The sequence below is a fragment of the Artemia sp. Qi Xiang Cuo genome, chromosome 8 (genome assembly GCF_049724085.1).
Source record: "Artemia sp. Qi Xiang Cuo chromosome 8, ASM4972408v1, whole genome shotgun sequence".
Classification (NCBI taxonomy): Eukaryota; Metazoa; Arthropoda; class Branchiopoda; order Anostraca; family Artemiidae; genus Artemia; species Artemia sp. Qi Xiang Cuo.
The window spans coordinates 36210288-36228569 of NC_142801.1; the positions used below are offsets into that span (position 1 = coordinate 36210288).

Below are 18282 nucleotides of genomic sequence, written 5' to 3' on the forward strand. Positions count from 1 at the left end.
TTCTACTTACAAGACGAATTAAATTTCACTACAAACAAGAGTTTGGATACTGCCCCCCTCCTTAACTGTAAATAAAAACCAAAAGCCTACTGCGTCATCGGCACTTGATTGAAAATGAATTATATTACAAATATTTTCTTTTCCACTTATTATAGTATTTAAAATAAAAATACAATTACAGTGAAATAAATTCTTGAACTAATGGATCTTTCAACAATTAATATAATTATTCATCAAATATTCAATTTGATATTGTTTATACTTTCCAAGACTGTTCAAGACGCATATAGATTGCAGTAAAGCGCCAATGAAGCAGTAGGTTTTAGACTTTTTCAGTGAGAGAAGGAGGTCATACCCAAACTTTTTGTGGTGATTTTTGTTCGTTTCAAGCTTGATTTGCGTATTCAATTTAAGTTTCACTCGTTTTAAGATTTATTCATTAATTTACATTAATATCTATTGTATGTTTTTTTGCATTGATTGTTTATTTAGTTTCTGTTTGTTTTAAGTTTCGTTTATGCTTCAATAGTAAAATATTTTTGTTCAATTTAAGCTTGACATTCATATTCAATCTAAGCATTACTTGCTTTAAGATCTATTTATTCATTTATATTATTACTTGTTGTATGTTTTTGCTATGATTGCCTATTATAATTTCTGTTTGTTTTGGATTTCATTTATTCTTTAATAGTAATTTCTGGTCGTTTTGAGTTTGAATTTTAAAAGTTATTTGTATCTGCTGAGATTAAGTTTAAAATGGACTTTACTTTTCTTTTAAAACCTTATTTTTAGGAAAGTTTTTTTTTAAATTAATTTTTGTTCGTTTTTGATTGCAAAAAATTTCAAGTTTTTAAAAATTCCTTATTTGAAAATCAAACTTTAAAAAAAAACCAAATTTCCATCAAAGTATCAAAACTGACATCAAAGTAACAATATCAAAGTGAAAAAATGGGCTTGTGTCAACCTCGGAGTTTTTATTATCTGATGTTTGAACTATTTTTAACAAAATTGCTATCTCAAAATTTTTATCGGATGGGTTTGGGGAAAAAGGGCGAGGGGGGACTAGATTAAGCTTGGGTCTCTTTTGAATCTTTAAAAGTGAGCTAGAACTTTCTATTTTCAATCAAATGAGCCCTCTCTGAAGTTTATACGAGTATCCTTTCTATAAGAACCATATATATCCCCAGAGTATAACTTACAACGCCTATCCCTGGGCCATGGGGGGGGGAGGGTTGGGTCGACCGTGGAGTTTTAATATCTGATGGTTGAACTATCTTTAACAAAATGGTCACCTGAAATTTTTATCGGATGGGTCTATCCATCCGATACGCCCAAAGGCGTGGAGGGTTGGAGGGTCTAGCTGCCCTCTTTTTTCACTCTGAAAAAATTAAGTACAACTTTTAATTTCAATTCAAATGAACCCTCTCTGAATTTTGTACGAGCATACCTTCCATATGAACCATATAAGCCCCCAGACCAATACTTGCAACGCTTTCCCCGGCCCTGGTGGGGGGGGGGGGTTGTGTTGACATAGGACGTTTTCTTGTCTGATCTTTGAACTATTTTTAACGAAATGACCATACGTAAAGGGGTTTTTTATTATATGATCTTTCAACAATTTTTAACAAAATGGCTACCTCAAATTTTTTATCAGATGTATTTGGGGAAAAAGGGGCTGGGGGGGGGGCATTTGCTCTCTGATCACTTTTGACTCTTAAAAAAGGGCACTAGTACTCTCGATTTCCAATCGAATGAGCCCCCTTTGAAGTTTATACGACGACCCCTTCTATATGAAGTCCCTCTGGTAAAAAAATAAATGGAGTGTGGAAGGAGGCTAGCTGTCCCACAATCACTTTTGACACTTAAAAAGTGAATTACAACTTTCAATTTCCAATCAAATGAGCCCCCTAGGAATTTTATACAAGCATCCCTTCCATAAAAACCATATAAGCCTCCAGGGCATAACTTACAACGCCTACGGGCCCTGGGGGGCTGTGTCGACACCGGAGCTCTTGTTATCTTTGGACTATTTTTAATAAAATGTGTATCTCAAAATTTTTATCTGACGCATTTGGGGCGTGGAGGATGGGGGGGGGCTAGTTGCCCTCCGATCTTTTTTGACTCTTAAAAAATGAAAAAGAACTTTCAATTTCAAATCAAATGAGCCCTCTCCGAAGTTTATTCGAGCATCCCTTCCATAAGAATTATATATGACCCTACAGAATTACTCAAAATGCCTTCCTCCGGCCCCTAGCGGGTTCCGTCGACACAGGAATTTTTCTTATCTGACCTTTGAACTATTTCTAATGAAATGACTATTATAAAATTTTTATCGGATAGGCTTGGGGAAAAATGGTGTGTGTGTGGGGGGGGGGCTAGTTGCCCTCGGATATCTTTTGACTCTAAGAAAATGAACTAAAACTTTCAATTTCTAATCAAATGAGCTCCCTCTGAAGTTTATACGAGCATCCCTTTCATAAGAACCATATACGCCCCCAGGACAACACTTACAACGCCTATCCCCCGGGCTCTGTGGGGTGTTTTTGTTATCTAATTTTTGAATAATTTCCAAAACACTGGCTATCTCAAAATTTTTAGGGGACGGGTTTGGGGAAAAAAGATCTTGGGGGGGAGGGGTTAGTTTAACCCTCTTGACTCTTAAAAATTGAATTAAAAATTCAATTTCAATCAAATGAGCCCTCTATGAAGTTTATATAAGCATCCCTTTCATAAGAATCATACATGCCTTTAGAACGCCTTCCCCTGTGTCCTGGGGGGTTCTATTGACACCAGATTTTTTCTTACACGACCTTTGACCCTATTTTTAACAAGATGTCTATTTCAAAATTTTTATCAGATGGGTTGGGGGATAGCTGCCCTTGTATCTCTTTTGACTATTAAAAAGAGAGCTCGAACTTTCAATATCCAATCAAATGAGCCCTCCCTTTCATACGAACAATATATGCCCTAGGGCATAACTTACAACGCCTGCCCCCGGACACTGGGCGGTTATGACGACACCTGAGTTTTGTTATCTGACTTTTGAGAAATTTTTAAGATAATGCCTATCTCAAAATTTTTATTAGATGCATTTGGGGAAAAGAGGCTTGGGGGGCTAGTTGCCCTACAATATTTTTTGACTCGAGAAAACTTAAATAGAACTTTTAATTTCCAATCAAATGAGCCATCTCTGAATTTTTTACGAGCAGTCTTTGAACTATTTAAAAAAAACTATCTCAAAGTTTATATCGGATGGGTTGGAGCGAAAAAGGGCGTGGAGGGGGAGGCTAGGGGCCCTCCAATCTCTTTTCACTCTTAAAAGTGAACTAGAACTTTCAATTGCCAATCAAATGATCCCTCTTTGAAGTTAATACAAGTATCCCTTCCATAAGACCCATACATGCCCCCAGGGCATAACTTACAACGCCTGCCCCCGGGCCCTGGTGGGTTGTGACAACACCAGATTTTTTGTTATGTGATCTTTGAACTATTTTTAACAAAATAGCTATATTAAAATTTTTATAAGATATATTTGGGAAAATAGGGTTTAGGGGGGGGGGGGAGAAGCTGGTTACCCTCTAATATCTTTTGACCCTTAAAAAGTGAACTAGAACTTTCAACTTCCAATCAAATGAGCCCTTTCTGAAGTTTATACGACAATGTTGTCTATACAAAACCTTATATGCCCCCAGTGCATAACTTACAACCCTTGTCCTGAGGGCTGTGGGGGAGTTGTCCTCCATCCTAATTTTCAGAGCTTAAAACTACGTTTAATAAAATGGCTGTCTCAAAATTTTGATTGGATGGGTTTGTGGAAAAGGTGGGCGTGAGAGGGGGGCTAGTTGCCCTCAAATCACCTTTGACTATTAAAAAGGGCACTAGCCCTTTGAATTTCAATCGACTGAGCCTTTTTTGAAGTTTCTACGACACCGCCTTCTATAAAAACATTATATACCCCCAGGGTATAAGTTAAAACCCTTGCCTTGAGGGTTGTGGGGGAGTGTCCTCCTGAAAAACATATTTTCTATTTGAAAATCAACTATGCTGGACAAAAAGCCTATCTCAAAATTTTGATTGGATGTGTTTGGGGGAATGGTGGGCGTGGGGAACTAGTTGCCCTCCAATTAATTTTAACTATTAATAAAAGCACTAGCCCTTTCAATTTCCATTTGAATGAGCCTTTTTTGAAGTTTCTACGACAACGCCTTCTAGAAAAACCTCATAAGCCCCCAGGAAATAACTTAAAACCCTTGCCCTAAGGGTCGTGGGGGAGTTTCCTCCTCAAAAATATATTTTCTATCTGGAAATCAACTACGCTGAACCAAATGGCTACCTCAAAAATTTGATTGGATATGTTTGGGGGAATGATGGGCGTGGGGGGGCTAGTTGCCCTCAAATCACTTTCGACTATCAAAAAGGCCATTACCCCTTTGAATTTCCAATCGACTGAGCCTTTTTTGAAGTTTCTACGAAACTGCCTTCTATAGAAACCTTATATGCCCCCAGGGTATAAGTTAAAACCCTTGCCTTGAGGGTTGTGGAGGAGTGTCCTCCTCAAAAACATATTTTCTATTGGAAAATCCACTACGCTGAACAAACAGGCTATCTCAAAATTTTTATTGAATGTGTTTGGGGGAATGGTGGGCGTGGGGGGGCTAGTTGCCCTCCAATAACTTTCGACTATTACAAAGGGCACTAGCCCGTTCAATTTCCAATCGAATGAGCCTTTTTTGAAGTTTCTACGACAACGCATACTATAAAAACCTCATATACCCCCAGGGAATAACTTAAAACCCTTGCCCTAAGGGTTGTGGGGGAGTTTCCTCGTCAAAAATATATTTTCTATCTGTAAATCAACTACGCTGAGCCAAATGGCTATCTCAAAAATTTGATTGGATATTTTAGGGGGAATGCTGGGCGTGGGGGGGGCTAGTTTCCCTCCAATAACTTTCGACTATTAAAATGGGCACTAGCCCTTTGAATTTCTAGTCGAATGAGCCTTTCTTGAAATTTCTACGACAATACCTTCTATAAAAACCTTATATGCCCCAGGGCATAACTTAAAACCCTTGCCCTGAGGGTTGCGCGGGAGTGTCCTCCTGAAAAAAATATTTTCTATTTGAAAATCAACTACGCTGAACAAAAAGGCTATCTCAAAATTTTGATTGGATGTGTTTGGGGGAAGGGTGGGTGTAGCGGGGGGGCTAGTTGCCCTCCAATAACTTTCGACTATTAAAAATGGCACTAGCCCTTTCAATTTCCAATTGAATGAGCCTTTTTTGAAGTTTCTATGACAACGCCTTCTATAAAAACCTCATATGCCCCCAGGGCATAACTTAAAACCCTTGCCGTAAGGGTTGTGGGGGAGTTTCCTCCTTTAAAAATATATTTTCTATCTGGAAATCAACTACGCTGAACCAAATGGCTACCTCAAAAATTTGATTGGATATGTTTGGGGGAATGATGTGCTTGGGGGGCTAGTTGCCCTCAAATCACTTTCGACTATTAAAAAGGGCACTAGCCCTTTGAATTTCAAATTGACTGAGCCTTTTTGAAGTTTCTACGACACCGCCTTCTGTAAAAACCTTATATGCCCCCAGGTTACAAGTTAAAACCCTTGCCTTGAGGGTTGTGGGGGAGTGTCCTCCTAAAAAACATATTTTCTATCTGAAAATCAACTATGCTGGACAAAATGCCTATCTCAAAATTTTGATTGGATGTGTTTGGGGGAATGATGGGTGTGGGGGGGGGGGGCAAGTTGCCCTCCAATAACTTTCGACTATTAAAAAGGGCACTAGCCCTTTCAATTTCCAAATTGAATGAGCCTTTTTTGAAGTTTCTACGACAACGCCTACTATAAAAACCTCATATACCCCCAGGGCATAACTTAAAACCCTTGCCCAAAGGGTTATGGGGGAGTTTCCTCCTCAAAAATATATTTTATTTCTGGAAATCAACCACGCTGAACGAAATGGCTAACTCAAAAATTTGATTGGATATTTTTGGGGGAATGGTGGGCATGGGGGGGGGCTAGTTGCCCTCAAAAACTTTCGACTATTAAAATGGGCACTAGCCCTTTGAATTGCTAGTCGAATGAGCCTTTCTTGAAATTTCTACGACAAAAACTTCTATAAAAACCTTATATGCCCCAGGGCATAACTTAAAACCCTTGCCCTGAGGGTTGCGGGGGAGTTTCCTCCTCAAAAAACATATTTTCTATCTGGAAATCAACTACGCTGAACAAAATTGCTATCTCAAAATTGTGATTGGATGTGTTTGGGGAAAAGATGAACGTGGAGGGGGGCTAGTTGCCATCCAATCAATTTCGACTATTGAAAAGAGCACTAGCCCTTTGAATTTCCAATCGAATGAGCCTGTTTTGAAGTTTCTACGACAACGTCTTCTATAAAAAACCTTATATGCCCCCATGGCATAACTTAAATCCCTTACCCTGAGGGTTGTGGGGGAGTTTCCTCCTCAAAAATGTATTTTCTATTTGGAAATCAACTACGCTGAACAAAATGGCTATCTCAAAATGTTGATTGAATGTGTTTGGGGGAATGATGGGCGTGGGGGGGGGGGGCTAGTTGCCCTCCAATCGTTTTTTACTATTATAAAGGGTACTAGAACTCTCGATTTCCAATCGAATGAGCCCCCTTTGAAGTATCTACGATGACCCCTTCCATATGAAGTGCCTCTGGGGAAAAAATGATAATAAATAAATAATAAAACATTGGAGCCGTATGACCTTTACTATAGGCAACGTTACAGCGTTGCCTCTGATTTCTGGTCGTTTTTTAAATAATGCTGGCTAATCTGGCACCCCCTTTATAAAAATATGTCTTTCCCCAAGGAAACATCCTTCCCCTTAACCTCTTACTCCGACCCCATCCCTCACCAGAAAAATCCTTCCTGAAAACGTCTGTATACTTCCCAATAAACAACACTATATGTAAACAATGGGAAAAGTTCACAACTTGCAGCCCTTTCCCCGGGAATTTTGGGGGATTAAGTCATTCTCAAAGACATATTTATTAGATGTCTGACTATGCTGAACAAAATGGCTATCTAAAAATTTTGATTAGGTGACTTCGGGAAAAAATGAGCGTGGGAGGAGGTCAATTTGCCCTCCAATTTTTTGGTCACTTAAAAAGAGCACTAGAACTTTTAATTTCTGATTGAATGAGCCCTCTCACGATATTCTAGGACTACTGGATCGATACTATCATTCCTGGGAAGAAATAAATAAATAAAAAATAAACACGCATCCGTGAACTTTCTTCTGGCAAAAAATACAAAATTCTACATTTTTGCAGCTAGGAGCTTGAAACTTCTATAGTATTGTTCTCTGATACGCTGAATCAGATGGTATGAGTTTCATTAAAGTTCTATAGAATTTAGGGGTTGTTTTCCCCTTTTTGAAAATAAGGCAGATTTTCTCAGGCGCGTAACTTTTGATGGGTAAGACTAAACTTGATGAAATATATTCCATCTTATATATTTGAAATCAGCAGAAAAATCTGATTCTTTTGATGTATATATTGGTATCAAAATTTAGTTTTTTAGAGTTTCGGTCACTATTGAGCCGGGTCACTCCTTACTTATAGTTCGTTACCACGAACTGTTGAATAAACAAAGCATTAAGAAGTCGAATCATAAAGAACCAAAGTAAACATCTCAAATCATAAGTTTCCCACAACACACAAGAGCAGAGCCCTCTAGTCGTCACACCTACGCAATGCGGTCACCGGCCCTATTAGAGGAAATACACTTTGCTAGACTCAACTAACCCACCCTTTTACACTCCAACGCTGTCAAAGCACCTCTCGTTTCAAACGGTCAGGTCTAATATGCTTGACGCATTTTATGTAACTCTGCCTCAGGAACCCATGGGGAAGCCCTGCTTGTAAGGCAACGAGAGCACACACCTTACGTAATGATTGTGCATCACTGTCGCGTAATACTTTTTTTCGCCTGAAACCTTCAAAGCTTTTTTTTTCTTTTACTTAATGGTGGCACACACTTAATATAAGGTCAGCGCATCTAACGCATAGGACAGTGCATCCATCACTGTCGCTTAATACCTTTTTTGGCATTTCTTTTTTCGTCCGAAACATACAATGTTTTTTTTCTTTCAACCCCGCTAGGACTCGAAAGGTCAATTTTCTTCCACTGGATTTGTACCCTAAGCAAGTCGTCTATGAAACTATTTTCAGTATTTTATCCTATTTTTAATATTCTAAAATTAACCTAATGCGTGACACCTAAGATTCCCTATTTCTTGCAAACACTAGAATAAACATAACATAACCAACAAACATAACCATCAACAAACATAACCAATAAACATCAAACAAAACATAGCCATGAAACAAAAGACATAACCATCAAACATAACCAACAACCATCAAACAACAAACATCCAACATACATAACCAACAAACATCAAACATATCCAACAATAAACATAAAAAACAAACATAACCATCAAACATTACCAACAAACATAACCAACAAACATACAGCATAACATAACCAACACACATAACCAGCAATCCTATGTTAATTTCCCTGTGTTAATTTCCCTATGGGCGTTGAAGAATAGATTTAGGGGATACTATTGTCTTTTTTCATTGCTTGGGATTTTCCGTATAGATTTCAAAAGTTTCAAATTTTATCAAGGAATTTCAGAGATAGTCAATTTTTTTCGTAAAGATTTCACAAATTTTTAATTTTTATCAAATAGATTCACTAAATTTTGCAGAGCACATTTCAAACATTTCTAATTTTTGTCGTAGAGATTTCACCATTTCAGCTTTTATCGAACTTATCTCGTTTTTTTCAGTTTTTGTCCAGCGAAATCACAGATTTACAATTTTTTACGCGCATTTTTAAAATATTTAGTTTTTGAATGGAAAAACCTTTGCAATTTTCGATTTTTCTTAAGGAAATTCAAGTAATTCAATTTTTGCTCAAGCAATGTCATTTTTTTCTATTTTTGCTGGAAAGATTCCATAGATTTTCTACTTTGTCGAGGAAGTTAACAACTTCTCAATTTCTGTTGAGCTTGTTTCAATGATTACCAATTTTTGTTTGGATTGTTTCATTTTCTCGTTCTTATTGCAAATATTTTACAGCCTTTAAATTTTTGTCGATGAAATAATATCAATCATGCAACAATATAGTATTTATTATTAAATCCTTTCACTTTTTATTAGTATTCAGGTTGTCCATGAGACCCTTTGTCTATTAGTAACAACATTGTTCGCAAATACTTAATCGTTAAAAAGGCGCTTTTCTCTATATTTCTCTGTGCAATCCACGTCAGGAATTACAATTATGAAAAACTTACTGTAGATTATTGTCCAAGCAATGACCAAAGCAACAAAAGCAGCTGCTAGAACAATGTTCAATGCTTCTATTGGATCAATCATGACGACTGGATGCAAAGTTGGTGGTTCCAAAGGTTCAAAAGTTCTTCCTTCTTTCAAAGTCAAATTTATCTCTCCCATCTAAAACAAAATTATACTAATTTTGAAACTTACAGCCACACCTTTGGTTAAAATTGCTAATAAATTTTCTCATTGATCATGAGATTCGTAATGATTATAGTCTAGGGTCATATAAGCACACACAGATTGCTTCGCAGCTATTTAAACTGTAGCTTACCATATGTTTGCATTCTTATTGCTGGCGTGAATGATATCTTTTTAATGTCAGATCTAGCAAACACTCACGCCAAAGCAACAAAAAACAAAAGATTTGTTAGAAATAAAGAAAGCCGAGTGATATCTCTGATGTATAGTAGTTCTTCCATACCATTTTTGTTAATTCGAATGTTTAAAGAATTCTTCCCAGGAGGATTCTTTCGAGTATACTATCTTCAAATAATCGTTGAAATCAAAATATTAGTTCATGAGCCGTTCCAAACCTTGATTTCAATTTGAACAAAATACATATAATTTATATGGAGCACAGTCAAAGCCAGTGCTCAAATCGCCTTATGCAACTTAAGAATTTAAATTGGAGTTGGATATTTTAAGTCTTAAGCCAAAAACCTGAAAAAACTTGTCGAATATTCATCATGTTAACCAATAATAAAACTGAGGCAATCAAAAACGAGGAAAAATCAATTTTAACAAACATTCTGAAAAAAAATGTTAAAGAAAAATGAAAGACCCATTATAACTTATGCCGACTAGAAATGAGGTCCTATGATAATTCAGGCTTAAAAAGACGCGAAATTACCATCAAATAAAACCCAAAACGAACAGAAACTAAAAAAAATAATCATGTTAATATAAAGTTACGGATATTGCTGAATAAAGAAATCTCAAAAGGAATAGAAATTAAATTGAATATTCAGGTCAAACTTAAGAAGAACAAAAACTACTAAAAACCAGAATTTGGCTACTGCCTCCTCTCTCTCTCCTAACTGTAAGAGCCATAAAGCCTATTGCGTGATTTGTACTTAACTGAAAACACATATACAACTGTGTGCCTCCACATATACTACTAACACATATACTAAACACATATACTACTGCCTCCTCTCCTTCTCCTAACTGTAAGAGCCATAAAGCCTATTGCGTCATTTGTACTTAACTAAACATAAATATTTTATACACATTCTCTTATATTTCTATATAATATCGAAGAACAAAGTTAAATAAAATATTGAATTGCTGAAAACCTTAGGAAATGCTATCACAGAATATTAACTATTCAGTTTATTTTTATTAGTTTTTTTAAATTATCTTATTAGCACCGTGAGTAGTAAGCGTCCAATTACTACAGAACCTAAACGCAAACCTACGCCTGAGGCATGGATATGTGTGTAGGTTTTCAAGTAATTGGGTTACCAGGGTCATTTGCCTATTACAAAGACCTTCCGGTTTTTTCTGGTAGGTAATTCTAATCTAGAGGTCAATACATCTTTCAAAGAGGAACGAGTACGCAATACCGGTCCTAGTGTGATTGATTTTTTGGACAATTGCCTTTAGTCAAGAATAGTTTGTTGGGAGTGTGTCGTTGCTAAAGCTAACTCTCATTGGAAAAAAAGGGGTATAAAGCTTTTTGTTTTTGATAAGAATTGCACAATGAATGTATCGTTTGACGTGGGCATTTTTTATGAGCCAATCAGAGGTTGTTCAATATACGATAACTTGATTTGTGGTTGGGATTTGATTTATAGTAATGGTTACGTTATTTGCTTGCGTGTATAGGAATTCCCATGTTATTTGCTTGCATGTATAGGAATTCCCATGTGATTTGCGTGCATGTATAGGAATTCCGTTGTTATTTGCATGAAAGTATTGGAATTCAAATGTTATTTGCTTGCATGAATACGACCTCAAATGTTATTTGCTTGCATGTATAGGAATTCCCATGTTATTTGCTTGCATGTATAGAAATTCCCATGTTATTTGGTTGCGCGTATAGGAATTCCCATGTTATCTGTTTGCTTGTATAGGAACTCCCATGTTATTTGATTGCTTGTATAGGAATTCCCATGTTCTTTGCTTGCGTGTATAGGAATTCCCATGTTATTTGCTTGCATGTATGGGAATTACCAAGTTATTGTCTTGCGTGTATAGGAATTCCCATGTTATTTGCTTGCATGCTTAGGAATTTCCTTGTTATTTGCTTGCATGTATAGGAATCCCCATGTTATTTGCTTGCATTTATAGGAATTCCTATGTTATTTTCTTGGGTGTATAGTAATTCTTATGTTATTGGCGGGCGTGCATAGGAGGCCCCAGGGTAGGGTAGGGCATGTAGAGGATTTAAGATGTGATTGGATTGCGATTATAGTTCGTACAATGTTGTTATCTAGATGGAATAGGAAATCACAAGTTATTTTCGTTAAGGCCTAGGACATACATTGTGATATTAAAGAATGATAATGAAATCCATGTTTATAAGATGTCGTTAAAATGAATAAACTACAACAATTAATTCATTAATAGGAACTCCAATGTTATTTGCTTGCATGTATAGGAATTGCCACGTTATTTTGCGAGTTAGATAAACGATGTAGAAATTAATTTCAAGAAATTATGAAAAAATTCTCAGAAAGTAACTATTTCTTTCTTGAAGTCAACTCGTAATTAACAATTTTTTTATTGAGTTCAACTCTTAGATGAGCAATACGTGAATTTAGTAATATAAAATATGAAAAAAAATTGTATCTTATTGGCAGCGCCTTAAGTAAATTCACTGGATGAATAAACAAAAAGTAAATCCATTACAGGGTTTATGACGAAAGACCAAGTACGTAACAAACTCATTAGATTTTCCGCGATTAAGATATAAGTTTTAGAAATAGAATTAAATACATGATGAAAACATCCTCAGACTCAGTATATTAATCATACTTGAATTATAATGGTGGATAAACAAAAAATACATTTCGTTCAAGAAATTATGACAAAATTCTAAGTAAGTAACAAACTCTTTATTGTTTTCACGAGTTAGATAAACGATATAGAAATTTATTTCAAGAAATTATGAAAAATTCTAAGTAAGTAACAATTTCTTTCTTTATGTCAACTCTTTAATACACAGTACGTAAATTTCATTCAAGAAATTATTAAAATATTTTTAAGTAAGTAACAAACTGTTTATTGATTTCGCCTATTGAATATACACTAAATATACTTAATTATAGAAGTTATGAAAAAATCGCAATTCAGTAACTTTTTTTCTCTTTATAAAAAACATTTTTCACATAGCTCCATGATGTAGAAATTTAATTCAAGAAATTATAAAAGAATTCTCAGTCTACGTAGCAAATTCATTCCTAAAGTCAACTATTAGATACACAATACGGGAATTTCATTCAAGAAATTATGACAAAATTCTCAGTCTAAGTAGCAATTTCATTCTTGAATTCACCTGTTGAATAAACAAAAAGACATTTCATACAGGAAATTATGACAAAATTCTAAGTAAGTAACAAACTCTTTATTGTTTTCACAAGTTAGATATACTATGTAGAAATTAAATTAAAGAAATTATGAAAAAATTCTCAGTCTAAGTATAAAATTCTTTCTTGAATTCACCTGTTGGATAAACAAAAACACATTTCATGCAAGAAATTATGACAAAATTCTAAGTAAGTAAAAAACTCTTTATTGTTTTCACGAGTTAGATAAACTATTTAGAAATTAAATTAAAGAAATTATGAAAAAATTTTCAGTCTAATTATAAAAATACATATTTAATTAAAATTTTGAATAAAAAAAAATACATATCTCTCAAGAAATTATGACAAAATTATAAGTAAGTAACAAACTCTTTAGGGTTTTCACGAGTTAGATAAACGATTTAGAAATTAATTTAAAGAAATTATGAAAAAATTCTCAGTAAGTAACCATTTCTTTCTTGAAGTCAACTCTTGGATACACAGTACGGAAATTTCATTCAAGAAATTATGAAAATATTTGTAATTAAGTAACAAACTCTTTATCGAGTCCACTTCCTGTATACACACTAGAGATACTTCCTTAACGATAGTTTGAAAAAATCTCCTGTCATTAACTTTTTTTTCTTATCATAACCAGCATTTGTCGCATAGCTACATGATGCAGAAATTTAATTCAAGCAATTATGAAAAAAATCTAATTACGTAACATTATCAATATTATATTATAATCTTGTATAAACATTACGGGAATTTCATTCAAGAAATTATGAAAAAATTGTAACTAAGTAGCAAATTCTTTCTTGAATTCACTTGTTGAATAAACAAAAAGACATTTCATTCAAGAAATTATGACAAATTCTAAGTAAGTAACAAACTCTTTATTGTTTTCACGAGTTAGATATACGATGTAGAAATTAAATTCAAGAAATTATGAAAAAAATTCTCAGTCTAAGTAGCAAATTCTTTATTGAATTCACCTGTTGGATAAACAAAAGATATTTTGTTCAAGAAATTATTACAAAATTCTAAGTAAGTAACAAACTCTTTATTGTTTTCACGAGTTAGATATACGATGTAGAAATTAAATTCAAGAAATTATGAAAAAATTCTCAGTCTAAGTAGCAAATTCTTTCTTGAATTCACCTGTTGGATAAACAAAAAAGACATTTCGTTCAAGAAATTATTACAAAATTCTAAGAAAGTAACAAACTCTTTATGGTTTTCACGAGTTAGATAAACGTTGTAGAAATTAATTTCAAGAAATTATGAAAAAATTCTCAGTAAGTAACCATTTCTTTCTTGAAGTCAACTATTGGATACACAGTAGGGAAATTTCATTCAAGAAATTATGAAAATATTTGTAAGTAAGTAACAAACTCTTTATTGATTCCACCTCTTGGATATACAGTACAGATACTTCATTCAAGAAACTATGAAAAAATCGCAAGTAAGTAACTTTTTTTTCTATTTACCACAAACAATTTTCACTTAGCGACATGATGCAGAAATTTAATTCAAGAAATTATGAAAAAATTCTCAGTAAGTAACAATTTCATTCTTGAAGTCAACTCTTAGATACACTTTACGGGAATTTCATTCAAGAAATTATGAAAAAATTGTAACTAAGTAGCAAATTCTTTCTTGAATTCACTTGTTGAATAAACAAAAAGGAATTTCATTCAAGAAATTATGACAAAATTCTAAGTAAGTAACAAACTCTTTATTGTTTTCACGATTTAGATATACGATGTAGAAATTAAATTCAAGAAATTATGAAAATATTCTCTGTCTATGGAGCAAATTGTTTCTTGAATTCACCTGTTGGATGAACAAAAAGACATTTCGTTCAAGAAATTATGACAAAATTCTAAGTAAGTAACAAACTCTTTATTGTTTTCACGAGTTAGATAAAGGATGTAGAAATTAATTTCAAGAAATTATGAAAAAATTCTCAGTAAGTAACCATTTCTTTCTTGAAGTCAAGTCTTAGATAGACAATACGGGAATTTCATTCAAGAAACTATGAAAGTATTTGTAAGTAACAAACTCTTTATTGATTTCACCTCTTGGATATACAGTACAGATACTTCATTCAAGAAATTATGAAAAAATCGCAAGGAAGTAACTTTTTTTTCTCTTTATCACAAACAATTTTCACTTGGCTACACGATGTAGAAATTCAATTCAAGAAATTATGAAAAAATTCTCAGTAAGTAACAATTTCTTTCTTGAAGTCAACTGTTGGATACACAATACGGAAATTTCAGTCAAGAAATTATGAAAAAATTGTAACTAAGTAGCAAATTATTTCTTGAATTCACTTGTTGAATAAACAAAAAGACATTTCATTCAGGAAATTATTACAAAATTCTAAGTAAGTAACAAACTCTTTATTGTTTTCACGAGTTAAATAAACGATGTAGAAATTAAATTCAAGAAATTATGAAAAAATTATCAGTCTATGTATCAAATTCTTTCTTGAATTCAACTTTTTGATAAACAAAAAAGACATTTCGTTAAATAAATTATGAAGAAATTCTAATTAAGTAGCAAACTCTTTATTGTTTTCACGAGTCAGATAAAAGATGTAGAAATTAATTTCAAGAAATTATGAAAAACTTATCAGTAAGTAACCATTTCTTTCTTGAAGACAACTGTTGGATACACAGTACGGAAATTTCATTCAAGAAATTATGAAAATATTTGTAAGTAAGTAACAAACTGTTTATTGATTCCACCTCTTGGATATACAGTACATATACTTCATTCAAGAAATTATGAAAAAATCGCAAGTAAGTCACTTTTTTTCTCTTTATCACAAACAATTTTTACTTAGCTACATGATGCAGAAATTTAATTCAAAAAATTATGAAAAAATTCTCAGTAAGTAACAATTTCATTCTTAAAGTCAACTCTTAGATACACAATACGGGAATTTCATTCAAGAAATTATGAAAAAATTGTAACTAAGTAGCAAATTCTTTCTTGAATTCAATTTTTGAATAAAAAAAAAGAAATTTAATTATTAAAATTAATACAAAATTATATGTTATTAAAAATATATATAGTTATATCACTATTTAGGTATAAGCTTTATAAAATAAATTAAATAAATTTTTGAAACAAAATCAGTCTGGACATAAAATTCTTTATGAAATTCACATATTGGATATACTAAAAGACATTTCATTCAAGAAATTATGACAAAATTCTAAGTAAGCAACAAACTCTTTATTGTTTTCATGAGTTAGATATACGATGTAGAAATTAAATTCAAGAAATTATTAAAAAATTATCAGTCTAAGTAGCAAATTCCTTCTTGAATTCAACTGTTGGATAAACAAAAAGACATTTCTTTCAAGAAATTATGACAAAATTCTAAGTAAGTAACAAACTCTTTATTGTTTTCACGAGTTAGATAAACGATGTAGAAATTAATTTCAAGAAATTATTAAAAAATTCTCAGTAATTAACCATTTCTTTCTTGAAGTCAACTCTTGGATACACAGTACGGAAATTTCATTCAAGAAATTATGAAAATATTTGTAAGTAACAAACTCTTTATTGATTCCACCTCTTGGATATACAGTACAGATACTTCATTCAAGAAATTATGAAAAAATCGCAAGTAAGTAACTTTTTTTTTCTTTATCACAAACAATTTTCACTTAGCTACATGATGTATAGATGTAATTAAAGAAATTATGAAAAAATTCTCAGTAAGTTAAAATTTCTTTCTTGAAGTCAACTCTTAGATAGACAATACAGAAATTTCATTCAAGAAATTATGAAAGTATTTGTACGTAAGTAAGTAACAATCTCTTTATTGATGTTACCTCTTGAATATACAGTACAGATACTTCATTCAAGAAACGTGATTAAACACGTTTTGAAACTACATGCTATTTGCATGCCTTTCCTTGGCACCTTTCCAAATGATCGGGGATTCCCCACTGCTTCCTACACACTGCAAAAAGTGAGCAGTACGAAAACTCCACGTTTTCAACCAGACTGGTTTTTTAGACAACACACCCACAGAGATGACACACACACATAGAGACGAGACACGCACAGACACGACAGACAAACAGAGTCATAGTGAGAGAGATATCCAAAAGTTGGGTTGATCTAGGTTCACTTAGAGTGGCGCGCCACTCTAAGTGAACCTAGATCAACCCAACTTTTGGATATCTCTCTCACTATGACTCTGTTTGTGTGTCGTGTCTGTGCGTGTCTCGTCTCTATGTGTGTGTGTCATCTCTGTGGGTGTGTTGTCTAAAAACCAGTCTGGTTGAAAACGTGGAGTTTTCGTACTGCTCACTTTTGCAACGTGTAGAAAACAATGGGGAACCCACGCTCATTTGGAAAGATGCCAAGGAAAGGCATGCAAATAGCATGTAGTTTCAAAACATGTTTAATCACGTTTCTTGAATGAAGTATCCGTACTGTATATTTAAGAGGTAACATCAATAAAGAGATTGTTACTTACTTACTTACAAATACTTTTATAATTTCTTGAATGAAATTTCTGTATTGTCTGTCCAAGAGTTGACTTCAAGAAAGAAATTGTTACTTGATGATAATTTTTTAATAATTTATCTAATTAAATTCCTACATCGTGTAGCTAAGTTAAATTTTTTTGTGATAAAGAAAAAAAAAAAAGCTACTTACTTGCGATTTTATGATAATTCATTGAATGAAGTATCTGTACTGTATATACAAGTGGTGAAATCAATAAAGAGTTTGTTGCTTACAAATATTTTCATAATTTCTTGAATTAAATTTCCGTACCGTGTATCAAAGAGTTGACTTCAAGAAAGAAAAGGTTAATTACTTAGAATTTTTTCATATTTTATTTAAATAAATTTATAAATATTTTATCTAACTATTTAAAACAATAAAGATTTTTTTACTTACTTATAAGTTTGTCATAATTTCTTGAACTAAATGTCTTTTTGTTTATCCAACAGGTGAATTCAAGAAAGAATTTGCTACTTAGACTGAGAATTTTTTAATAATTTCTTGAATTTAATTTCTACGTCGTATATCTAACTCGTGAAAACAATAAAGAGTTTGTTACTTACTTAGAATTTTGTCATAATTTCTTGAATGAAATGTCTTTTTGTTTATTCAACAAGTGAATTCAAGAAAGAATTCGCTACTTAGTTACAATTTTTTCATAATTTCTTGAATGAAATTCCCGTAAAGTGTATCTAAGAGTTGACTTTAAGAATGAAATTGTTACTTACTGAGAATTTTTTCATAATTTCTTGAATTAAATTTCTGCATCATGTAGCTAAGTGAAAATTGTTTGTGATAAAGAGAAAAAAAAGTTACTTACTTGCGATTTTTTC

The 18282-nt window shown here is 33.2% G+C and overlaps 1 protein-coding gene across 1 annotated transcript in view; it reads right to left on the minus strand.

The window, feature by feature from the left end:
• The window catches only part of LOC148949364 (uncharacterized), a 141496-nt gene that overhangs the window by 78697 nt on the left and 44517 nt on the right, over positions 1-18282 (minus strand). Inside the window, exon 2 of the mRNA XM_089092687.1 lies at positions 9353-9512. Within this exon, the coding sequence (XP_088948813.1) occupies positions 9353-9512 (160 nt within the window). The remainder of the gene's footprint in view (positions 1-9352; positions 9513-18282) is intronic.